At 34.0% G+C, this 26,561-nt stretch overlaps 2 protein-coding genes and 1 pseudogene across 9 annotated transcripts; all 3 read right to left on the bottom strand.

The window, feature by feature from the left end:
- Positions 1–11,651: 11,651 nt before the first annotated feature.
- Positions 11,652–14,058, bottom strand: LOC125218316 (heterogeneous nuclear ribonucleoprotein 1-like). 5 transcript variants are annotated; one of them, XR_007175938.1, is made up of 4 exons: positions 13,576–14,058; positions 12,189–13,204; positions 12,048–12,095; positions 11,652–11,887 (listed from the first exon to the last, which is right to left on the bottom strand). XR_007175938.1 is itself a non-coding variant. In XM_048119962.1 (2 exons), exons 1-2 carry the CDS (start codon positions 13,798–13,800, stop codon positions 12,308–12,310), a joined length of 1,122 nt encoding a protein of 373 aa, XP_047975919.1. In that variant the 5' UTR covers positions 13,801–14,058; the 3' UTR covers positions 12,101–12,307. The 5 variants fall into 5 exon arrangements, 1 of the variants encoding a protein (XP_047975919.1); XR_007175939.1 differs by having other exon boundaries at positions 11,661–11,774; XR_007175936.1 differs by having other exon boundaries at positions 11,652–12,095.
- Positions 14,059–14,572: 514 nt separating this feature from the next.
- On the bottom strand, positions 14,573–16,342 carry LOC125220854 (annotated as a pseudogene).
- Positions 16,343–17,148: 806 nt separating this feature from the next.
- LOC125221997 (transcription initiation factor TFIID subunit 4b-like) lies at positions 17,149–23,671 on the bottom strand. 4 transcript variants are annotated; one of them, XM_048124369.1, is made up of 16 exons: positions 23,338–23,669; positions 23,094–23,202; positions 21,526–22,181; positions 21,336–21,431; positions 21,173–21,245; positions 20,774–21,068; positions 20,344–20,683; positions 19,849–19,976; positions 19,669–19,756; positions 19,166–19,301; positions 19,021–19,076; positions 18,766–18,822; positions 18,492–18,632; positions 18,338–18,403; positions 18,002–18,260; positions 17,149–17,626 (listed from the first exon to the last, which is right to left on the bottom strand). In XM_048124369.1, exons 1-16 carry the CDS (start codon positions 23,374–23,376, stop codon positions 17,460–17,462), a joined length of 2,706 nt encoding a protein of 901 aa, XP_047980326.1. In that variant the 5' UTR covers positions 23,377–23,669; the 3' UTR covers positions 17,149–17,459. The 4 variants fall into 4 exon arrangements, with proteins under 4 accessions (XP_047980326.1, XP_047980324.1, XP_047980325.1 ...); XM_048124367.1 differs by having other exon boundaries at positions 20,344–21,068; XM_048124368.1 differs by having other exon boundaries at positions 20,344–21,068; positions 21,526–22,178.
- Positions 23,672–26,561: the final 2,890 nt, after the last annotated feature.

Raw genomic sequence — 26,561 nt, 5'->3', positions numbered from 1 at the left:
TCAGATCTGTGAAATCATTTTTAAGAAAAAATAAATTTATTTATAAAACTTATGGATGGGGGTGTAGGATAAAATAAATGCAGAGTATTGGGAATTAGCTAGATCTGAAAACTATGGGTAAGGTCTGAAAATAGAATTGCTAGGGTCTGGAAATAGAATTATACAGAAAAAGCTGTTCCAAAAAATTCCTTGCAGTGCAGCCATATTTAAACAGACATAATAAATTAAATTGAGTTAATAAACATCTTATATTGTTTCTAAAATCTAGACATTTGCTAGCTGTAAAATACTACTCCTAGTACCATGTTTATAAAAAAGTCTATACTACTAGTTTGAAAAAGAGAAAATTATTTCTTCTTTCATGATCACTTTAGATCACGCAAGATCCAATTTAGATTTATTTTTAATTAATTAATACTCCTATTTTAAAAATAAAAATTATTTTCATTACACTATTTCAATAGTAAGAGAGAGAAATAGATAGATTTGATGGGTATGGGGGGGCTATAGATGTGGGCATCAAGTCATTTCATGCAGACAGCTTTAAATCAATGGTGGTAAGATCTGTTGTTACTATCTTCCTTCATTGAATGTCTGTTGTTTAAATATGGATATATTTCAGACTCTTCAACTAGATTTTCCAAACTCTGGGTAATTTCTATTTAAGATAGCAATTACCTTAGTAAATCTAGTAAAAAGCTTTTACATTGTCAGAATTACAAATCTAGGAGCTCATTGCAATATAAAAACAAAATTTTAGTCACTAGTATTAAAAATTGTTTATTTTTAAGTAACAAATGTAGTTACTGTGTTTTGGACTTTTGGTAGAAGGGCTAATTAGGGTTTTAGAGTAACAATTTTGGTTGGTTTGTCAAATTACTATGTACTCCTATAACTTTCTTTTAATAATATAAATAAATGCCATACATGTCCATTAAATATTTCACATTACTATTTTGAGATACCCATTTATTAAATTGTGCCATTCACATTGAGTCATTGATTATTTTTATAAATATACTCCACACTAAAAATTCCAACCTTACAATGTTATTATTTGCTTGACATTAATTATTTTCTTCCCAACAATTTATTGTTATTAATGAAAAACATAGGCAACAACCCTTGCTAAAATAAAAACTAAGAACATGTGGAACATTTATGAATTTACTTGAAAAAGTTACTCCATATGAATTCAAAATAATTATTTTTGCCACCTATAGGATACCAACCCAATATCATACTCCCTCCGTCCCCGATTAGAAGTTACACTTTGATCGGGCACGGATTTTAAAAAATGTAAAGAAAAGTTGGTTGAAAAAGTTAGTGGAATGTGAGATCCATTTTTTTATATTGGTTTAATAATAAAATGCAAGTGAATTGAGTTAATGGAATGTGGGACCTACTTACTATTTATGGTAAAAATGAAGTGTGACTCTTAATTGAGGACGGATCGAAATGGAAAAGTGTGACTCTTAATCGGGGACGGAGGGAGTAAATTTATTCAACAAAGTGGTTAATCCACAATATATTTCCATGAACACGCTTGAAACGTTTCCTAATTTTAATTATAAGAGGTATTTTTATTTTTGTCAACTTCTTATTATTAAAAAATACAAAAACTCGTACTGTAGTGTACTCCCAGCTAATTTTCTTTTCATCTAAATATCATTAATATTTGTTTATTTCGATTTGTAACCCTAAATGTGTAGTACGTTTTGTAAAATGAAGATATGTGTTAACTGCAAAGATAATAAACGTCGTTTATAGTATACAACTAGGTCGACCTAACTGATCGCGGTATCAATCAATTTTAAATGTTAAACCAAGATATAAAATTATTTTACGTAAACTATTGAGGAAATTAAATGGGAGTGGTTCGTATATATGTTAGTCAACATGACAAAAGGGAAAAGTGGGTGTCTCAAATATTCCCGAAATGATGATCATAGGGCCCTCTAAAATCACAATGCTTTTGGCCATATATATTGAATTACATATTATTTCTATATAGTTTCTAATCTTATGGATGTGGTTATTAACAATTTAACACCGTTATTAATTTTATTAAATTAAAATGAAAAACAAAATAGGCATGTCTGTTTTATACTCGCTCTATATATCCCATTAAAAATGAAACATTTATTAAAATAGAAATAACATAATCTCTACTCTTTAATTTCATATCTCTCATTCTAATTACCCCTCGTTAACTCACAAAACAACACCTCATAAAATCGCGTGCCGAAAAGCAAATGTTTCATTTCTAATAGGACGGAGGGAGTATATTGTATACAACGTATACTCTATTAATTCTAACACCTTTAATCTTTGTAGGAGTAATATTTTTTGTATTATGTAGTATTTATTGCTACTAAAACATCGTAATGTAAAAAAATTAATAATACATCTCTTCATAAATCTTGTTTTTATATCCCAAAATACTATGCGTTACACCAATAATTCGATACTCATAAGACTTGGACGTTGTTACTAGTAAAAATATAAAATCTCAAAAAATAATTATGATGCGTGGGAGGATTTTTTGCATGGACAAGTACATGAAAAAGAGTTTTAAGGAGACATATATTCAAACGTAAATGATTTGGTTTGGATGTTGAATGAAAAATAAGTAGTTTTTTAGGAGGGAAAATGCGAAGTGGCAACAGTCGTAGTACTAAAGAAAAAGGGCCTCTTTTTGATTATATGACAATAATGACTGAATCCACCAATATACAAACACCCAAAAAGAAAAGGAAAAAAGAAAAAGATATTCCATTATCTACAAAACCAAATTATGAGCATATGCCCCAGCACAAAAGCAGCTGATCAAAACAACTTTTTCCATCACACTTTCACTATAATTTTCCACAATAATACTAGTGGTTTCATTTCAAAGAATTTTGGTAGAGTTAGATTAAATATGTGTCTGGATATTTTGATCAGATGATGTAACACCTTGTTTTCCTATGATAGATGTCTTAGCTAGTACTGTTGTTATTTCTTCCATATTATTTTTATAATGCACATTAATTGTTGTGTTTGAGTGCATAGCATAGTGTTGCTTTCAATCTGATCGAGTGATGAAAGAAGTTGCAAAAGGAGAAAATGTGACATTAGATGATCTAGCATGTGTAACATTCCATGCATGACAGATTATGGTAGGATCGTTGGCATATATGAGGGTCGAAAACTACATTAAACCCGGTAATTGGATTGTTGTCGTCACACAGTGCAACATCTCAATTCTCAACCCTAAGCATTCAGGTTGGAGTTCGCTTTTGTTACGTGTGTGACTCATTATCAACGATGAGCAATGCACCGTAATCCGACCTCACGAATTCCATTTTTAAAATTGTCATTGGAGCAACATAGAGTTTTACTAAGCATGTTGAGTCTAATTAATTTACTTTTGTGGGTAAATAAACATAAATGTTTAAAAGACATGTCACGGTGCATTTGAATTTGAGATAGAGATCAGACAATAACAACTAGCTAACACATGCACATATGACCCAACCATTTTATAAAGTACTAGTAATGAGATTTTAATTTGTTAAATTTAGAAACAAAATCACTAATTAAGTCAACTTTGTTCCACATTAATTGTCCAAACATTACAACATTTTTTCGGAGTGACAGAAGCAGAGACTAAAATTGTGGAAACAATATGATAATAGAAGAAAAATGATAGGAATATAACAAGAGGTAAAATTAAAAAGATTGGTGCATCAGAGCAGACTGTATTTATATGAGGGTAGCTGTATCCGTACACACAAACCAGATATACATACACAAAACACTAGAGAGAAAGAGATGGTATATTTAGATTGTTATAGAAATAGAATAATAAATGAATGGAATATACTAGTTGGAAATAGGGATGAAATTGGAGAGAGAGTCCAAAACCAAATCTATGGAGATCATAGCAAGAGCCCAGTTAGGCTATAGTACAACTCACAATTTCAATTTGCACCCTCAACTATATACATACTACTTACTACTCTCTCCGTCTCATGTTACTCGCACTTTTCATTTTAGGCCGTAAATTTGGGATTGATTTTTTAGTGCAATTAAATTAGAATTTTAAGTATAATGAGAATCACTTAATAAAGGGCCTCTTAACTTAATCTAACATATTAATTAAATGCATTAATTCTAATTTAAATTATAAATAGTATAAGGAGTTTGTGACGAGTTGAAAAGCAACAGTGCAATTAACATGGACGGAGGGAGTATATTATAGATGCAAGTGTGAAAAAAAAACCAACAAACATATTATGAGGTCACACACTTCCTCAAAAGAAATGTACTCTATCAAAACCACAAAAGCAAACAAGACCAAGGGATAAGAGCATGATATTACATAAGTCATATGTTTACTATGACAGCATTTTCTAATATTGATCAAATCCTCAATACATTTGATTCGGCTGAAAGGAACACAGCAGACACCACCTTTTATTCACCATCATCTAAATAGTGGCATGAATGGGATCCCCTGCTGTGTAAAATGCCACGGCAGGGGGTGCTGTGGTGAATCAAACCCTTCATTTGTAAAATGAAAAAAAAGATTATAAGTATATGAAATTAATTAATGGTGAAGATCACCATTAATGAAGGGTTTGATTCACCACAACACCCCCTGCTGTGGCATTTTGCACAGCAGGGGATCTCATTCCCAATTTCGATCCATCTTCTCAAATACTGCCTCCTGCATCTACTAACAATAATAGTATAAAATTAGTAAGTAAAATATAATAGGGACAGAAATAGAGAGGAAAAATAGTTTGAGTACTATTAGGGGAGAATGTGGACTATTGAAATTTACAAGGCATAGAAGGCGACTCATTTTTGTAAACATTAAAAAAAACAGAACTATTATTTGTGGATTAAAATTTTATTGTTGAGCCACCGTTTTGATCAAATATGCAAATATGTATGTTCATTTTGTAGACAAAGCACGAGATTAAGACTTTGGACAAACAAAAAGAAAAATTCAATAGCTGAAACAAAAATATTGGAGTATCTTAAAGCATCATCCATGTTGAAGGATATGCAAAGAAATTGAACAAGTTGAGGGGGCAAAATGGAATTTTACAAAATACTGTATTAATATACCTTAACATGAGTATCTGAGAATGACAAGAGTCTGCAACCTTCAATTCCAACCCACCCCACCAAATAGTACACTGTTATATGTCTCACTGATCTTACTACCTTTCTGTTTCATTATTTATTATTCTATTCACATTTTTAAATTTGTTTTGTTCCACAACAAATTCAATTCTGAATATATTTTACATCAATAATAGTTTGTCAGGTGATTAAATATGGTTCATGCATGTCTCACTGCTAAAATATTGAATGATACCTTCTTGTAATATCACATATTTTTGGAAGATATGCTTGTTTAACTTTATTCTCTACTCTTACACTCTCAAATTCTATTCTATCCAATATTAATTAATAGTCTTGATAGAGAATGATTAAACAACACAAATTTTAATACATAAAATTAATAATAATATTATTGGAATATTTCTAATGAAATTAGTCTCACTTCATTCATAGAAAATTGTTATCACAACACAAATAACCATAAATATATTTATACTACTATATAAAATCATTATCGCAACATAAGTATTACTATTCCCTATTAATGTATTTATATATATTATTATAAATCAAGAAGCAATACTTTTCTGATGATTTTATTTTACCAAATGATAAAAAGATGAAGGAAAACATTAACTCGTAGTACTACTTCATTAATTTAAAGAAAACAAAATAAATTCAGCCCTCTCTCTTTAACTAGCAATGTTGTGTCACAATCTATGCCTAATTGTATGGTCACAATCACCATAGATTCCCTCCATTCTTTATATCTGTAAGTAGATAAATTGACTGCCTCATCTTTAATATAAATAGAGTAACAACATAACACATTAACAAATTCAACTCCAATCTTCCCTCCACCACAATACATCCATTTTTCGTTAAGAAAAAAATTAACCAAACTATGTAGGAGTTGGCAAACAAAAATTAATATGGAGTATGTAAAAAAAAAGCTTTTGGCTACTTAAATTGACATCATTTAATACACACAACCAGTCATGTCTTTATTTCACATGCGTACATATTGTCAATAAATTCAAACACATCATACACCATAATTTTTCACGGTGAGAGAATTGAGCAAATAATGTCAAATTTATGATATATAGTCACTCAACACTCATTTAATAAATTTGCAGGAATCACTAAAAATTGACCAAATTTATTGTTTTTATTTGCCTGAAAAATTATCAATGTATGTCATCAGATATTAACGTTTGGTCCTTCAGTTTTTTGCTATTAAAAGTTTCAAAATGTGTTTGGATTGGGATTACCAAAAGGTTACCAATTGCCTAAAATATGTGTACTATAATGACATATGAATTGGGATTACCTCTTTTAACGTTTTCCTTTGGCTATAAATGGATAGTTTCAACTATGTAGATTTATTACCATAATACTGTGTTTGGAGATTCTGGGAGCAGACATGTCTCCACTAGATAATATACTCAGTAATTGAGGCCTCTAATAATAACGTAATTGCAATCTCATACCCAACACAAACTATATTTCTTTTTCTATCCTATAATACCTGTATTTTGTATAAAAAATACTTCTTCTGTCCAGTTTAAGAATCACATTTTGTCATTTAAGTCCGTCCTAGTTTAAGAGTCGCATTTAGAATCTACCATATTTTGACATAAAATTTATCCCCATTATTCATCAAATTTACACTCAAATGCCATTATTTATATAAAAATAAAACAAAACAAAATTCTAAACACACAAAAAATCAAAAGGGTCTCACTTTACCTCATTTCAATTAGTACTATTATATACTCCAACAATCACTACTCAGTTCAATTATTGCGTACTCAAACAATTTTTTAAAACCCGTGCCATAACTAAATGTTCCTCTTAAACCGGGACGGATGAAGTACTATGGAGTATTGTAGTATTAAACTTTTGCTGTACCGTGATTTTCAGTAGTGCAACATTATGCATTTTCTGTATATTGAAAATGGCACGATATATTGAAAATTCAATATACTACACTGTATTTTTTGATACATCACGTGATAAAATTACTCCTTATACTATTTGTCTATTTCTATTTCACATCACCTCTACTCTTGAAAAGAATCATACAAAGAGAAAACAAGTCCACCTAATACAGGCGATTGTTTTTCAAAGTCCACTATTTCCTCGACAACAATATTTAAATTTCAAACGAAGATAGGAATACTAATTTTCAAATTCTTCATCATTTATTAACCAAATGAAACATTATTTCTTAATCATAACAAGTAGTACCACCAGTCTTCCAATTTTGAAACTTCCTAAAAAAAGGTTATTTGCATGTAGCAAATTAAAATTAAAGAGATAAAAACCTTTGACTTAGTGAGTGTTGCTGTTTAGATAGGGAGAAGATGATGGTATTGATATAACAAACAATCAGAAGAGAATAGGATGATCAGTCAACACTATGGATATGTTAGAAAAGAAATTATCTGACAAAATTAGGTCTGGTAATATCTATCAATCAATAGATGAGTGATTGGCTCTCTCTCTCTCCTCTAATTGCTCTATTCAATAATCAAAGAATATGATTAATTTGAAATGTGAAAGGAAGCCGTCGTATCTATATGTATTTGTTGAGGGCTACTTGACAAAATCTCTGAATTACTACTACACAGTCTGTGCGCTAACTGGCTCTATTCATCAGACCTACTGCCCTTCGTCCTTTCGCACATTTAGTATTACAAATTTTGTGTTTTCCCAACTTACTTTAGTCCCTTTTTTTTTTTATCCAAAAAAAAATCTAAATCACTTACTCTCTCTATTTTACTTAAATCTCGTAAAAAGAAAAAAAAACGCTTCAAATAACATGGGACGAAAGGATCGAGTATTTTAAAACTCTATTTCCTTCGTCCGAACTAAATTTAGTCAGTTCTTTTGAACAAAGAGATCAAGAAATTATATTAAATGATTTAAATAATAATAATACGCATACACTACTATAAAATAAGAGATAGAAAAAGTAGATGAGAGTAAAATAGATAATGTAATAATGTAAGATTAATTAATTAAATGTTTTATTTTTTTTTAAAAAAAATTAATGACTCAACTTTATTGAGTTGTCAAAAAAAAAATACGACTCAACATAGTTGAGATGGAGAGAGTATCTTATTCAAGGGAAACAATTTCCAATCCGCACATGATTTTATTATACTCTTTACGCCTCATAATAGATGCCACACTTAAGTAATGACAATTAATTTCCCGAGCCCGATCTAAAAAAAAATTATAAAAAAATTAATTTTTAATTATAAAAACCGATTTTTAATTCTAAAAAACCAATTTTTAAATTAAAAAATCATTTTTTAACTTGAAATAAAAAAACTATAATTTCACAACGATCCGTACTAAAAGACGGATCCGTGAATTAGTGAGCAAGTTTTGCATTACTTGAGTAAACCTTTTATAGATAGGTTTTCAACTCTAACTTTCATTGTGACTTCGATGTGGGACAAATGATAGTTTTATAGATAGGTTTTCAACTCCAAATTTCTTTGTGATTTCGATGTGGGACAATTAGTTTTACACTTAAAAGAGAGTTTTTTTTTGCTTTATGTAAAAATTTGTTTGATTTCATTACATAATCTAGGTTAGCCTAATGGTAAATGTATCTTGTTAAATTATAGAGTTTGTGTGTTCAAGCCCCAAACTCAACATATTTTTTTTATTATACTTTTCTCATTTTATTTGATTAATGTAAGTGTTTTATTTAAATTTATTGTGTTCTATAAATAGTGTATTTATATTTTGCTATTTTTTATTTGATTAAAATTAAATATGAAATTTACAAATTCTTTTTTTAAAATTAAGTAATGTATGATTTTCATTTAATTTAGTATTTAATTTTTTTATTTATAATATGTGAAAATATAAAAAAAATTTATTAAAATTGAAATGAGAAATGGATAAGAGATAGGGCATCCACTAGGGCTCTACCATTGTAGAAAGATAGGGCATGCTGATGTGGCAACCACTAGGGCTCTCACTGGGGCTTCCACTAGGGCATCCATTGTGGATGCCCTTACTGTAATTCTTTCAAAGACCCAACTCCATATTCATTGACATTACTTTAATTATCATTCTTCTCTTTTCTCTCATCTTACTTTACCAATTGTGTATTAATTCTAATGCTATTTTAAATACTACATTATACTCTCCCCGTCCCATAGAAATAGATCTTATTTTCTTTTTCGTCCGTCCCATAGTAATAGTTCATATTCATCCATGGAAACTCTTTTCTCCTTCACTTTTACTTTATCCTTTATAGACCCCACCATCTACTGTACAATTTTAACTACTTTTTCTCTTGCTTAATAATTACACATTAAAATTCATGATAGTATATTTGAATTTTCTTTCTATTGTTTTTAAAATTTGAATTAAAGTATGTACTAATTACATTTATAGTTCTAAAAAAATAAAAAAATTATATAAAAATCATAAATATATGACCACAATATTATACACTTTTCATGTACTATATATGTATCTAAATATTTTAATTAAATGCATAAATAAACCTATTTTTTTGTCAAATAAATTAGATTTTGGTTGTACAAAATTTGATCACATAGATTTATTATTCATGATAACCCAAATGATCTATTTATATGAGACGGAAAAAGTATTTTTATGGAAAAGAATTAGTAGTATTTGTTGGTAGTAGAAGCCAAGGGCACGAGTGACTTGGCTGTCAGTGTGTAATAAATAACACTGTTCGTGTGATGCTATTACATAATTTAGATGAAAGATTTACTGCCTTTATCTTTAATGCACATCTCTGATTTCCAAAGGACATGTTTTTCTCTGTGAATCAGAAACCTCATTACACGTTTAATAACATTGTAACGACCTCATCTATGTATCGCCTATTATTAATAGTATTTTTAAAGAGATGTTCTCCCACTGTTTCATGTTAATAAAGACATTTGTTTTTAGCACGGAGTTTAAGAATAGTTTGTTGGAGGGTGAAAAAAGTAGGAGAGAATAAATAAAAGAGAGAATTACTTTTTATCAAAAATAGAAACAACACAATTAACTTGGAACTTACCAAAATAGAAAAATGACTCTATTAATATGAAACGGAGGGAGTATAGCTTTGGATAGAAAATTGTAGCGACTGCAAAATTTTCTAATTCATAGAGCGTATACAATGACGGATCCGGGAAATAGAATTCAGAAATACTATGACTCTAATAGAATTTTCTAGTGCTAGTGGGATGACGTTAGGGTGATCCGACCCAACCCGGCCCTGCATCCATTCATCCTTGAGATACAGGTAGTGGCTGCAAGCTTTCCCCGTCGTTCAAAACAAGCATGGGACTCATTCTACGATGATAGCAAACTCCGGTTTCCTAAGCATAAATCGTCATCTATATAAATTATTCAAACCAAGTTCAACATATCTGATGTCATGTGCAAATGTTAGCAAATTAAATGAAACAAACAAATGGTTTCAAATGATTTTAAGATTGAACCTTCAGAAAAAAATTTAGATGAACAAATGGTTTTAAATTTTAGACTCTAAAAGAATTGATGTGTTCATCACCATCTTCTCACCAACTATAGTGTATATATGGCAGTAAAATTGGTGGTGGTTGTATCAATCTTATAAAAATCATGGTAGCAATAAACAGAATGGAGGAATATATTAGACGTTTTGTAAGTATGTGGATAGGCTAGAGGATATGATTATTTGGAAGAGTGGGAACCGGATGTAGCAATTGTAATTTTAGAGTAGATGTTTATTAGATGAAGTTTTAATCTGGCGAGTAAAAGAAGATGAAACTAAGTAAGCAGACAAAAACACAAGCGATGAGCTACTCAAGTATAGGACAAAAAACTGACCCGCTGCGAAACTACAATCCCCAGTTTATCGAGTGGTGATGCGTCTGAAATCATTAAAAACTAGTGAAATCATTAAAGAAGACGACAAGTTGCTTCTCCAACTCAATGACGCCTCTCTTTTTTTCTTGCTCTTTTTCTTTGAAATTTTGAAATTCTATGCTTTACTTAATTTTTCAGACAATTTTTAACGTTAATCAAAAATTAAACAAGACAACATAGTTGTTGATAAGAGGTTTTTCTTTCTTCTTTTAATCAATAAGTCGGATTAGAACTATTATTGATTTTTTACACAACAGAAATAAGCAATAAAACTCTTACATCACATAAATTTGTTATTTTAAAGCTTACGAGATGCAATTAACATTTTAAAAGTACTTAGTTAGCACTAATGAAAATATACAAGTAGTTAGTACTATATGTTTGATGAGGTGTTGATTTAATGGCCGATGCAAGCGCTGTGTTTGGCTTTCATAGTAACTAGTAAAAGAAACGTGTTTGAACAATTAAGTACCTAAATTCATAGCTCAGTAAACTCAATCTTTGAAAGCAATTAATTCTTGGTGGCCAATAATTCAAGCTCACTTCAATGCTTGAAATCGTATTCCGGTGGCAAAGTTGTTCATAATTTGATGATATAATTGAGGGAAATACTGAACATCAACATTAATGCATCTGTATTTCATAATTCATTGGAGTAAAAGCATATCCTTCACAATTGAAAATTGCTATACAACACTTGTCACCACAAAACAAGTCCCACAACCTCTGCTTCTTCTGTTCTTCAATAGCTAATATGAAACACAAAGACAACTTATGGTGACAAAATGATTTACACTCAACAAGAGTGCAGATATTCATTTCACTTGACAGTTTACAGAGGAACTCGGATTTATCATAAGCACTGCACAAAGTAGATACATATGACCACCAAAGATTATCACACAGCTGACTCGAAAATCAGTTCAACACATTTCTGAAACCCACTTCAAAACAAGACTGAACGTAATAAACGAGAACCATACTAACAAGCATCATCCAAGCAACAGCGAGTCAGGGCATACCTTCAGCTAGCTTGATCAAACCAAACTGTGTCAAACAGATCAGAAACACTGTATGAAAAAAATAAATTTATGAATAAATTATATTACAATAACTGAATCCAGATTCCATTGATTTTTAAAATTAAAAACAGGAAAACACACCAAATCTTTCAAAGAATTTGAAACAGATCTAGCACATGGACATTGGAATAATGATAACCAACTCCGCCAGTGGGAGAACCTTCTAACATGTCAATATCCACAATCAAGACGTCAAGCAGTCAGCTTGAGTTAGCAGCTTGGTAAGACATATCACTAACTCTGTGACTCTGTTTGCTAGCCACACCTCCAAAGTTTCTTCCAGAACCAAAAGAATTGGCATCTACATTATTTATACCAGTCTGAGGGGGTGTTGATTCAGCTGTGTGTTGAGCATCTCCACCCAAGATCCCACCATATCCGTTAATAGACAGTCCCATCACTCCAGGCCCGCCATTCACATAGGAGGGATAGACAGGAGCACAACTTCCATAAGGCAGGAAACTTCCCCTGACACCAACCATCGCTGGATTCCAAGGACTCCTCGGAGCAATTGGAGCGAGACCGTAACTAATTCCACCATACCCTCCAGAAGGAGGATATCCACCACCAAATATCCCAGCTCCATATGGGTAGCCAGCCACATTACCACCGTAACCAGGGAAATACCCAAATCTAGAACTATAAGGTGTGTAACTCCCCTGCTGATAAGAATTGAAGCTAGTAGGGCTCCTTCCGCCACCTAATCTTCCATTATAACCAACGCTACCACTACCAAGTCCATCCTTTGGCACAGCCCTTTTAACCTCAACAAGCTTTCCAGTCAATTCGTGGAAATTCTTCTGCATAACTTCCTCTACAGAATCCTCTGAGTCAAAGGTAATAAAACCAAATCCCCTCGGCCTATGAGTCAGATTATCATGCATCACAACTACATCAGTAATCCTACCAAAGTTCTCAAAGTAACCTCTGAATTCTTCTTCAGTCAAGTTAGCCGATAAACCCCCTACAAAAATCTTCTTCGTCCTAAACTGCTCGTTGCTCCTACAGTTAGCCCTACTGTTATTCCTACTCAATCCCCTGTTATTGTGTTGTTGACTTTGTTGTTCGCTTCTGGGAATGGCCCTTTTGACTTCCACCTATAAGAATGAGTCATACAAAAGCTTGAAAGGTTAAACAACTCCAGCCAATGAACAATAGTATCAAGTTTTCAATATACCAGAAAAGTAAAACATTTTAACATCAAAAAGGAAACTCATGACAAAAACCTGCAAACAGCCATAAAATACTCCTCCATTTGCAAAACACTAGTATGAAAATAGAGCAGCGAGAAAGTAGAATCCAATTTATCCAGACATGCACTGGAAAAAAACAAAAAGGAAAGAGAAAAAAATACTAATTGACATACACAGAAGCGCGAAAAAGAGAGAATTTTAAAGAATATAAAATCAGCCGACAAAATAAAGCAAACGAGAGCAAATATAAAAAGTATAATTAAGAAGGAGCAGACCGTTCTGCTGAGAATTTGATGGGAATCCTGCAGAGCGCGGTCGACGGCGGAAGATTCGGAAAAGGTGACGAAAGCGAAGCCCCTGGGGCGACCGGAATCCCGATCCCGAGCAATCACGGAGCCCAAAACGACGCCGTAGTTGCCGAAATGGTCCCTGAGCACATCGTCCGTCGTGTCCCACGAAATGCCCCCGACAAACAGCTTATTCTGCTCCGAATCGTCCATGGTTTCACCTGAATTCCAATTTTCGCGGGTAAATTAGCCAGGGGAGAGGGGGAGGTGGGGAATTCGGGGGAGGAAACTAGGGTTTTTTGTGGGGTGGAGCGCGGAAGGAAAAATTGGGGGGAAAGAGGGAAAGGGAAAGGCGGGGGAGTGTGTGTGTGTGTGAGAGAGAGAGAGAATTGTTTGTTAGAAGTAAGAGAGAGAGAAAAAGGGATCCCAAAAGTGAGGAGAGTGAATCTGAATTGGGGGTGTGTTCAAAGGGCTACACGTTGGAGAGTTTTTATCATATTCTATCTAGGATTCTATTTTCTTCTCCTTGCTTTTATAAGGAATCTAATTAAATATTCCTTCTGTCCACTACCATTTTTTTTTATATTTTCTTCTTCTTGGTTTAGTTGTGTTATACTATGACTAGTATATAGTGATTTGAGGCAGACAAATCTCATATCCACTTCAACTTCAAATTTAGTTTTTATTCTTACAATTTATGATTTCACAAAAACTTATGTATTTATAAGCTAATACCAGTAGTGAATCTTTGTATAAAATGGGAAGCTAAGATTAGAACCACCCTTGTACAAATGCTAAGGAACTTTATATGGGCTTGCCGTCAAAGCCAACATATAACTATAACCCAGGACTGGAGGCCCAACTTTAGAATTGCTCTGGACAGGCCCATATCTATATTTGAATTGTTTTTTGTATGTTCCCAACTTTTTATATACAAAAATATAATTTCGTCTTTTTAATTCGAATATCAAAATTGAGACGGCAGGAATGTAAAATATGATACGAAATTAACTACTACTACTATGATATACATTTTCCTTTAAGAATCTGTCGAGGAGATATTTTCCAAGAAAGGTTCAATCATGTGAAGCTCATTTCTCCTTAACAAACTCTGCACAATAATGTTGTACGTCACCGTGTTGGGCGCACAACCACGGTTCTTCACCTCTACGAGCAAACGTTTTACTTCCTCCACAGACCCTTCGCGACAAAATGAACCAATGATCATATTATACATACGAACATCGGGTTGCAAACCTCTAGAAGGAAGCTTGTCGAAAAGTTCTCTTGCAACATCAAATTTTCCATTCTTGCATAATCCATTAACATAAGCCCCATACGAGACTATATCGGGATTAACTCCTTTCACTTCCATCATGCGTAGTAGCATAAGAGCTTTATTAGTTTCCCCGTTCCTGCACAACCCATCCAACAAGATATTAAACGTATACAAGCTATGATTCACTCGCTGAGCTTCCATATCCTTGAAAAGCTCCCACCCGTCAACAAATCTGTCTTTACTAAATAATCCGTGTATCATGGAATTGTACGTATGCGTATTATGCTCCAAACCTTTACTAGGCACGTCGTGGAAAAGAAGCAAAGCTTCATCCACTCGTCCCATTTTGCAGTATCCGTTTATTAAGGTGCTATAGCATATGATATCGGGTTTAAGCCCCTTCTCTACTATGGAATCAAAAACCTCTCGTGCTCTGTTCATTTCCCCTCGCAAACAATATCCATCTATCAATGCACTATAAATGAAGACGTTGGGACGGATATTCCGTCCCAACATAACTTTAAGTTCATCCTCGGTCTCTTTCATCTTTCCTTCCCTGCATTAAACATCTATCACTATACCAAAAGTAACAACATCCAACGATACATTAGCATTCGCTACATCATTCAACAAATCCCTCGCGTCCTTCATCCTAGCAGCATCGCACAACCCCTTTATCATCGAATTATACTTGAAAACAGCAATCAAAACACGCTTTTCAACCATCCTCGAGAAAAGTTGGAGAGCGTCATCCACCATCCCGCCCTGGCACAAGCCGTCAAGCAACGCGTTATAAGCCTTAACATTAGGTCTCCACCTAGTTCTTTCAAGTCTACTAAGCAAATCACCAGCTGCACCAATTTCATCAGCTTTGCAAAGCCCATCTATCAAAGTCAGAATCATCACATCATTAGGCTCGCATATTCGGAAACGCAAAAGCTTCTTGAACAATTTCATGGCCTCATCGGGCTTACCATCCAAGAAGAGACCTTTAATGAGGGTGCAGAATGTTGCCACATTTGCCACATTATAGCAAAACCGAAGTCGACACGTCGAAGAAGGCAATAGCAATTGATAGCGATGCTCAATGTGTACTCATTCACCGGGGCACCCCTCAGGCGCATTTCGTCGAACAGGTTGAGGGCGACGGAGTAGTGCTTCAATTTCACCATGGAATTCAACAGTTTCGTGAAATCGACGACTGAAGGGTGCGGACGAATTCGCAGCATCTCGTGAAACAAGCGGATGGCATCGCTTAATTCTCTGACGCAGCTGAAATCTATTCTAGGCTGCCTTGGCGGGAAGGGAGTGTGCCTGTCGCTGTGGAAGTAGGAGGAGGGGAGAGAGAGTGGGGGAATGAGAATGCGGCCTGATTTGTGTGATCTTGAAGAAGCAAAAACTCTTGATCGAATCAGATCAACAACGCTTCTGCGCATCTTTCTTTCTTATTGAGTTTGAATGAAGGGGAAAATGAGTTGAAACTTGAAAGCTTTAGAATTTATCATTTTTGTAATTTTATTATTAGCTTATCAGTTATCATTATTATAATCGCACATTTTTATCTGATTCTTGCATTTTTTTTATTAACAGTTATTATACATCTATATACATTATTTTGGGTGAAATACTAAATAAACTACAAAAGATGATCAAATTCAAGCCAGTCTCATAATTTTCATAATTAAAAATTAAATCACGAAATTTTTGCAATCATTTCCGACGTTTATACGCTATTGTAGCACCCAGTTTAAAACAAATTAATAAAATGGCGCTGGGCAAAACAAACATCTAATTAAGTTCAAAACGATGTTTTTGTCCAGGTGTTTTAAACCGGCTGCTACATCAATGCATAACTTGCTGAAAAATGAAAAGGGAAGGATGAGATAATTGCAAAAAAAATAATCTTTCGTGATTTATATTTCAGATTTTGAAAAGTGTGGGACGTACCATAATTTAATAATCTTCCGTAATTTATTTGATAATTTGCCATCGTATTGTTAAAACACAAAATAGATAGATAAATTGTGTCTCCTTGTGGCTGCAAAATTTTATCAACAATTATGTTTTTGATGTGGCAACAAGAAATTTTTGTGCTTTACTAGAAATAGGGAATTTTGGGGCAATATAAATTTTAAGGTGAAATTAGTAAAATATGAGAGAATGAGAAAAATAATTGAAAGAGTGTTACTAGATTAATGAGTCCATTTTATTGAGCCCATTTTATATGTAGTGTAATGTATGATGAAAATGTTTCCAAAAATAGACCGTGGACAATTTGGGAGTAAAATAACTAAAGGAGACAATTTTTTAAGAAGAATTGAGTAATATTTGCATTTTAACAAACACTGGCTTAAACAATTACTCCTATTATATAACTATAGCTGAACATACTAGTATATGGTTAAAAGACCCAAAAACAAGTCTCTAAAACTAATTTATTCTTTCTAATTTATATAATTAAGGATCCAGATAAATTGATCGGAAACAACAACTGCTAATCTATGGAGTAAGGAGCATCATCGCCAACTCTAACGCAAATGACACTCTCAGATTGATTATGTCTTTATCTTGACAACCAAACGGGCCCTTTGAGTTATTCGCTGGGAGCATCGGCACTAACCCTGTTATATAGGCGGTAGAGCAATGTGGATTTTGCCATTTGAGGCTCTCTTTCTAATACAGCAATCACGTCCTTCACTGAAACGCTCCTAGCCACCCGTGGTACAACAACTTGATTTCGTGCCACTTTTCTGATTGACGCTGTATGCATTATGACAAGTCAGCAAGTCTCCAAGTAATGCATGGTATCAAGTTGAATACAACTTGAGGTATCTGATACACTGAATTTTCACAGACAATGACAATAAGATCAACAGGCTTAAGCAGTTTCCCTAATAACACCAGTTCGATAACATATCTAGGTCGCACAATATGTTTCCTGAGTGCTACCGAACCTTGTCTCTTCGTTTTAACAAGATTAAAATAAAATGACAATGCTTGAGTGAAGTGTAATCTATATACTGTATTATGGAGCGTATAGTTAACGTTCTAGGTCCTGCGAGAGTAGTATTGACATTTTGCAATTTTCAGGCAATTATGCTTTAACTACTTCTGCTAGCAATATTACCAACTTACCAGGAGTTGTGAGAGCAGCAGAAGGATCCCGCTTTTCGGATTCTTGATTTTCCCTTGTGTTTCTTGTAGAGGTTGCTAAAGGCTTTCGTCCCACGTCTTTGTTAGTCTGGGGAGTAGATGACGTATCAGACCCTCCCTGTTTCTGCTTGGCCTCAATCATTAATTGCCATCTTGATGTGATATCACCCACTCCAGTAGCAGCTCGAACAGCAACGTTTGCAGCTGTTGCGCGCATTTTATCATCTTCCTCTTTATTAACCTGCATGACAAGAAAGGACTTCCATTAATGCTATTTCCGCATCATATGCAGCTTTGGAGAAATTTTAGTATGAATACCTTCACCGACTTTCCACGACTGTCATCCTTATCCTTATCACCATCAGCTCCTGTACTACTTTCCGACTGCAAATTAACAAAATCAAGATACAAAGTTCACACAGTTTCTACAGAGGTCACATGGGAACTGAAAATGGTAGGACGTGATAATTACTTCACTGAGTTTCTGCGACTTTTCAGTTTCAGCCTGCTTTTTCTCCCAATCTTCACGAGCTTTGGAATTTATGGCCATAATCTGTTGTCGAACATCAGAGGTGATAACAGTCTTGTGCCTTGACTTCTCCACATCAACTCGCTGCAAAATTTACAAGAAATTAGACAGATAAACATAAGTAATTAATATGAAGATGCATACTTCGCTGATCGCTCCAGACATATCATAAGAAGAAAAATGAGCACATTATAGAAAGTGAATCTTAGAAAGTAACCTGTTTTGAAAGTCTGATCACGTTAGATAGGATTCCACGCATTCTCTCTTCTGTGCACTAAAGGAAATATGCCAAAAAAATAAATTAGATAGTTTACTGATGCTTGTGTAAAAATTGAGGAAATTTTGTTATAGCCTGCCTAGGAAATATATTTCGACATAGTAAAATGGAGTATCTTTTAGTGTGCCACACGATAGGTAGAGAAGATATAGGAAATTCACATTTACAGCACAACTTAAGCTATCACAATCTTACCAAGGACAAGCATCGCTCCACATCACTACTCATATTCTTTAAACCACATTTTGCCACTGTCAGGAAGCATACAGATCACAAATTAAAAAAATGAGGACGAAGTTCATGAAAACAAGTAAAGTATGGTCAGTTAGGAAATACTAACTTATCTCCACCATCATTTTCTGAAGTGGTATCTTCTGCAATATCAACTTCTCTTCTTCTTCTTGAACAACCCGTCGAGATGCCTCTGAAACCCGGCTGTCTTCCTTGGATCCAGAAAAGAGTTGTTCCTCCTCCTCCTGTTTATGTATTTTATGTCATGTAAGTAGCAAAGTGTATTTTATTCAATATCTACATTTACTAAATATCAGTTGTGGTAACGAAATCAATTAAGAAATTACAATCGTTTGAGCTCAAAAGAAAAAAAAATTATAATTTCATTCATACTGCATTTTGTATAGATACCAAATATGGGAATCATTTTATCCTTTCCTTCATGTCCATCACTCCATCCCCAAACTCATTTTGATTTAGTCATACCAAATTTCAGTTCTAGATACTAGCCACCAACTTAATGCACAAGGAATACAAGCAAAAACAAGGCAGAGTGATGAATAAAAACATAATCATGTTTCAAGTATAATGTTGAGGTTGAAGGAGGGTTACCCTGAGGTTGACTCCGCTCACTGCAGTCACATCATTGAGATGCTCAATGCTTTGATCAACAAAGGATCCCGACACTTTTTGCTTCTTACTGTTGGAACAAGTTTATGAGAATCCATTAGTAACTTGAGAACAATATGTTTTTAATCAACAAATTTGTAGATCCATGAAAATATATTGCACCTTGATGGAGGTGAAGAGCCAGGGGCTTCCATTGGCTTCTTCTGGCCAGCCATAGGCTTTTTGAGGGGAGCCTTGGAATTACTTCCAAGACCAACAGGAGTTGTTAGAGAAGGAATCCGAGAGCTTGACTGACAAGATGAGAAAGAAAAAAAATAAAAGATAAAATATATGACAACTTAAGGAAAAAACATATAACAAGCCTGAAATGTAAGCACAAGAGTTTGCTAAACAAAATAAGAGAACAAGGAACTCCCCCCCCCCCCAAAAAAAAAAAAAAAGAAAGAAACAAACCAGACCAAACCAAACCAAACCAAAAAGATGCAGTGAGGGTGGTCTAGAACCATATAGCATGCACATCAGAAGTTCATGCCTCCCAAGTATATAAGTTTATCGATTTCTGGTACATAGCATGTGCACAAAATAGGAATTGCATTAGTCTAGCCTGAAGCCAATCATGAGGATGACAGAACAGAAAAACTAGAGAGTCTCAAATACCATAATGTTGGTCTCCATCAGGCTGGGACTTGGAGAGGAAACTGAGCTTGATGGCATCAGAGTGGCGGGCGCTGTGAGACCCGTTCTTGATGATTGTATATCAAAAGATTCATCCTTCAAATTCAGATTCCCAGAAGCAGCACTGCCCAATCTTTGGTGTTCATTTAACTGATCCGATGGTTCCTGCTTTACATGAGTCATGGATGACGTAATAGAATTTTTCTGTTCTTTGCTGGTGGATGGTGGCCACTGGACTTGATTTTGTTGCAGCGCTGGTTTGCTATTCATGTGAGACAAACTTCCAGCTGGAATTTTCTTTGGATCAGTAAGAGAATGAGACCTATCAAATGTAGACATGTTTGTCACATTCATGGGCCGGGATGCTGGCCCCAAGTGATTAACAGCCATATTAGGATGAGATGGAGCCTGCCTCATCTGAGAATCATGAGGTTGTGGCCGGATAGGTGCAGAAGATGCAGCACTAGTTGTCTGGAAAGGCGGGTAACCACTCCCAGCACTTCCATATGTTGGAAAAGATGTCTGTGAGAATTGCATATGCTGCTGTTTATTAATCCCCTGTGCTGGAAATGCAGGATGCTTCATCTCATGACCTAAACCTGAAGTGGAAGTTGACAACTGGCCTACTTGTGCTCCATGTGAATCTGCTTGCCTCTCCATCTCACGTGATTTAGTTGCATTACTGTCACTTATTGAATTGCTCAAATCTGTTGGCATTGTGATACAAACAAGCAATTAGCAGATTTAGCATTAGATGTGGTGTCTGAAGAAACTTTTTGACGGGTTAGGTTTTGAGAGAGAATTGCACCACCTGAAGGCATTTGTCGTCCGGCCTGAGGCTGTGGTTGAAATTGATTAGGAGCAGCTTGTGTGTTCCTAGCAGCCTGAATATCATTTTTGCAGTTGATCAGACTGCATTTCAAGGATTCAAAACAACCATAAATGCATTAAATGACATGATGCTCATAACATACCTGAGTCTGCAGTTTGTACACAGCCATTTTTAACATCTGGTCTCCAACAATACTTCTCATATGCCGGACAAATCCATCTTTAGAGATTTCATTTTTCTGAAAGCAGATTGTCAGGATAAAGATAATAAGTATGATTTGGTCATTCTAGAAGGATAAACATTTCTTTGCTAGTAAAGAGCAATAAGTCTACCTTCAATTTAAAGTAAAGAGTGTGAAGTTGCATAGCTCTGTCCTTGTCAAGTTGGGGTTGTATGATAGGAAGCAACATGCCAAAAGGAACTTGTTTGTTCAATTTTAATGCACTAACAGACTGTTGACTACTGCTCGTCATGGTCTGTGGATTACTCATCCCTGGGGATATTGCCTGTTGACTAGTAGTTGACATTCCTGTAGTTTGCTGACTCAATGAAGGCAAGACTTGGTCATTATTGATTCCCATACTTGTCTGTTGCTCATTTGATCCCACTGTCATTGATGGTTGATGGGTAACAATTTGTAATTTGTTCATCTGCAATTCTTTGTCTGGCTTTGTTTCATGACCCAGAACTTGTGCATCGACGGGTTGTTCTCCGGATGATTGCCCGCCCACTGGTTGGGGTAAAGGGAAGGTGTTCCGTTCGTCCTGCTGGTTGGGATTAGGCTCATGGGAGGTGTTATCGTCCTCTTTTCTGTTCTGAGAGCCGGAGTCCTGTCTTTGCAGCTCCACTTCAGAAGAATGCTGGTCCTTTTCTCCCACGTTTGCAATATCCTGCCCACTCTGGAATTTAGCAGTCCCGTCATGACTGGATGTGTGCCACTGAGGATTAAACTGACTTGTCATGTGACTGCTTCCTTGAGACAAGGCTGCTGGGATGGTTGAATTGCATGGAAGAGGAAAATCATAAATTTTAATGTTGTCAATAATGAAGGTGTTAAAATAAGTAACTAAAACTAACAGTCTCATACCACAGATTTTTGAACTGGGATAACAGGCACTATCTCTTCAGTCATAATTCAAAATAATCCTTCATGCTTAGTTATAAATCGATAGAAGTAGCTTGCGAAAACCTTATATAGGTGAGGTAATAAAAAACAAACTTGCTATAACCACATGATAAATTTGGAAATGAGTGATATACGGTTCATTCAGAATACTCATTAAAGAAGTTAATAAAGGTGTATGGGTTACATAACACATTGTTCTGTTCAGAAAGGATGAAAATCATTTTAGTGAAGTGCTCCACATAATTTGTGAATCCACTCAATCCAAGAAAGAACATAGTCAGATATCAGAGGTGAACACAGACCTAAGCCTCAAAAGTGAATGAAAGAAAAAATAATACGAGTACTGCTTTTGACCACAAAGTTATCATGGATTGGATGTTCAAACATCTCAACTTTCATGCTATCCATACCTTCTTTTCCATCTAAAATTTTCTCCAATGCATTTCATGTACAGCTAAATCTTATATTTTGGGTTTGGCATAAAATAGGTTTCTTGGGAAAAGCTTACCTCAAATTTCACAATTTATCTCAATTACATACCCTAAACCTATTTTCTCTTCAATGCCATGCTAAAGACCCTAGCTTTTCAATTCCTTCAAACCCATCTAAACCATAAAATTGAAGTCTATGCACAAGTTCATCTCTCCTTTCTTTTTTCGAAAACCCTCATGCTTTGTCTAAGCAGTAAAAGGAGGAACTCCATAAAATATCTAAGCTAGCAAGGCATAAAGAAGTCTGGCACCAAAATTAAAGTGACTCAAAACTAAGAATTACCGGCACTGGAATCAGAGGGATCCTCCTGCATCGAAGTATTCCCTTCAATGTCTCTGTTCAATTCCGCTGTGAAAGCCTCCACGTCTGCGCCCGAATGCATAGTTTCATCCTGCCAAATAAAAATGTTGTTGCATCAAAACTCAACAAACGCAAATAAATGTTAATAGAATGAAGATGCCCAAATTCAGAGGGCACAAATTGGCAAAGCCTGTATGAGTATGTACCATTATGGCGGGGAACTAACCTCGTCTTCTTCGAGGAATTTCATGATGTTAGGGTCCATAAGACCTGATTCCGAGCTGTTCTCTGCAGAAATTCCTTTTGATTCGCAATTTGGTGAAGAAATTTGAAAGGAGGAAAAGGCTCGACCAACAATAAACAAAATACAAAATTGACTGCAAATTTGAAGAGAAGGATCTTGGAAACTGATTTTCAATCAAAAAACGCTTCCGATTTCGAAAATCCGGCCTTCTAATTAGAGATTATCGGGTATAAATTCGACAAAAAACGCCTCTTTCGCTGTGTCTCTGAATTTCAGAGCTCGTATCCTTCTGCGGGCTTTGAAGCTGAACGCATTTTAACTAATTGCCTTACTTTTGTACTCCGTTGAAGAGTAAAGAGCTGTGCCAATAATACGACGGCGTTTTGTTGCAATTTTCACAAATTTTAGTTTATTCAAACCAGAAGTAATCCATTAAAATAGGCGATTTATATTGAAACAATCACACCCCGCCTCCTCAAGAAATAAAACAGTTTTTTTAATAATTTACCTATTTAACTATTAATATTATTACAAATTAATATAATATCAAAATAATTCTTATTTAAAACTATAATTATAGCTAATTCGTTGTAGAGTAACCAATTTCTAGTTATAATTCATTTTAACTAAAACATCATCAAATTTGGAAAGTCATTTTTTAATTTAAATTTATTAACTTTCAATTATAAAACTCTCTATGTCCCGCTTTAGCAGTCTCATTGACTTTTCTGCCATCTTTTTATAAAAATGATAAAAAATAGTTAAATAGGAGAAATGGTAAATTAAGAGAGAGAATAATATAGAGAAGAGTCTTATCTATATTATTATCTTTCTTACTTTATCATTTCTCCACTTTAACTATTTTTTATCATTTTTACAAAAAGAGGGCAGAAAAGTCAGTGGGACTGCTAAAGTGGAACGGAGGAAGTATAATCATATTGCACTAAAAATTATTTTAAATAATAATTGAAACTCCCTTTGTAAAATTTTATAGTAAAATATTTTGTAATGTAAATTGTAGTAGTAATAAAGTACTCCTTATATGGAGAGTTAATAAATTAAAGGAATAATTATATTATCATTTACATCATAATTTAAATAAAAAATGGTTTACAAATTTGATAGAATTTTTATCAAAACAAATTATAATTGGAAATATTAACTCCCGATCGCAACAATAAGCTCTAATTATTATTTTAAATTACTATATTTTAAATAAAAATTTATTGATATTTATACCCATTAGTTTATAACACTAACTATACCACTAATCCACTAACTATGGAAATTAAATAACCAACTACTTAATCACACGTTTTATATATTTTTAGATCTTTTAATATCTATTTTAAATAGTCATTTTCCTAAATACCCCTAAATTTCCTCTTATTTTCCTAAACACCCCCAAAACTCTCCTTTTATATATTGTATAAAATTATAGTAATAAAGTACTCCTTATATGGAGAGTTAATAAATTAAAGGAATAATTATATTATCATTTACATCATAAATTAAATAAAAATGGTTTACAAATTTGATAGAATTTTTATCAAAACAAATTATGATTGGAAATATTAACTCCCGATCGCAACAATAAGCTCTAATTATTATTTTAAATTATATTTTAAATAAAAATTTATTGATATTTATACCCATTAGTTTATAACACTAACTATACCACTAATCCATTAAATATGGAAATTAAATAACCAACTACTTAATCACACGTTTTATATATTTTTAGATCATTTAATATCTATTTTAAATAGTCATTTCCCTAAATACCCCTAAATGTCCTCTTATTTTCCTAAACACCCCCAAAACTCCCATTTTATATATTGTATAGATAATACTACTCTCTCACTTCTTTTTTCACGTGTTTTGAAAAAATGATAATAAATACTAGTACTTATTAAAGTGGAGAGAAAGTAAAGTAAGAGAGAATAATAAATTAAATAAAATGGAATGAAAAAAATGAATTGGGAATAAATATTTTATAGATAAAAATTAAAAAAATTAAATTAAAGACAATACCACCGTGGCTGTTGCTCGGCTCGCAATAGACCACCGCGGGACCACCGTCCCACCCGCCCCGACACGGCTCCGTCGGGTACTCGACTGTCCCCCATGCACCATGGCACCCCTCCGGCTTGCAATAGACCGTTGCGGCTAGTTTATTGTGGACACTCTAACAACTAATAAAATTAATGACAATTTAACCAATAAAAACGAAGAAAAAAACTTCATATTTTCTTTCTAAAGATCATCTCATTAAAATACCTCAAATTCCTAATATTCGTAAAAAAAACCATCTATATGCACACATCAAGGATAAAATAGTACGTATCTAGTGGACTTTCAAGCTCAAACATAGTAAATTCGAAAAAAAATTGATGGATAACAATTTGCAAGACGAAGAAGTTTATTTCAATCAAATAACATAACATGAATCTCAGTGATAAAAAAAAATGTCATGCATAAAAGTAAATATCTGTTCGCTTTATTAAATGGTGATTCAACTATTGTGCTTGCATATTAATTATAGATAAAATAGGCCAACTCGATAATGATGGAGATTCTTTAGTTTCTCAGTTCTACATCTTCCCCATATTGTTCTCTTATATTCTATGTCAAGCAGATCTATTTCACACGTGTTACACAATTTATAAACTTACTAAGCAAAACCTCCTTACATTTTTTCTAACATCGCTTGCGAATGTATTTTTGCCACCTAAACAATATTCATTGCTTAATTGCATCTTGGTCTTAGTTTTTATAGTACTTTGAGTGAGTTCATATGTGATTTCCAAATTTTGCTTCATAAGATCTATGCAAAAGAAAAACTCTAAAGTCTAAACAATTTATAATTTTCAACACTTCAATAGTTTAAGCTCTCTATGAACACAGGTGAACACTTAGAGTGTCCATTATACAGGGGCCGCGGCCGGGCCACGGGAGAGCCGCGAGCCGCGGCTCCCTATAGTGAGAGGGGTGGGGAGGGGGGTGTGGACGTGGGCGCGCCGCCGCGGCGCTTGGGCGCGAGCCACGGCCCCCCTATAGTGCCGGCCACGAGCCGCGGCTCCCCTTTTCCGAATTTTTTTTTTTTTTTTTAAATTTCTTCTACAAATGTACCCATTATTCCCCAATTTTTTACACCATTCCAATCTCCACTCTTTTCATTTTATCACCAATTATATTTTTGAAAA

The sequence above is a fragment of the Salvia hispanica genome, chromosome 4 (genome assembly GCF_023119035.1).
Source record: "Salvia hispanica cultivar TCC Black 2014 chromosome 4, UniMelb_Shisp_WGS_1.0, whole genome shotgun sequence".
Lineage (NCBI taxonomy): Eukaryota > Viridiplantae > Streptophyta > Magnoliopsida > Lamiales > Lamiaceae > Salvia > Salvia hispanica.
Note: the sequence above shows the minus strand (reverse complement) of the source record. Positions and strands in the feature narration are given on the sequence as shown.

Bases quoted from the DNA above. Each gene is read 5' to 3' on its own strand.
- LOC125218316 (XM_048119962.1), bottom strand. From the start codon at position 13,800: ATGGACGATTCGGAGCAGAATAAGCTGTTTGTCGGGGGCATTTCGTGG. The intron at 13,205-13,575 runs GTCTGCTCCTTC...TCATTCTTATAG, and splicing joins ATCAAATTCTCAGCAGAACG to GTGGAAGTCAAAAGGGCCAT.
- LOC125221997 (XM_048124367.1), bottom strand. From the start codon at position 23,376: ATGGACCCTAACATCATGAAATTCCTCGAAGAAGACGAG. The intron at 19,302-19,668 runs GTAACCCTCCTT...ATACATAAACAG, and splicing joins TGAGCGGAGTCAACCTCAGG to GAGGAGGAGGAACAACTCTT. The intron at 18,404-18,491 runs GTAATTATCACG...GTTAATTTGCAG, and splicing joins AGTCGCAGAAACTCAGTGAA to TCGGAAAGTAGTACAGGAGC.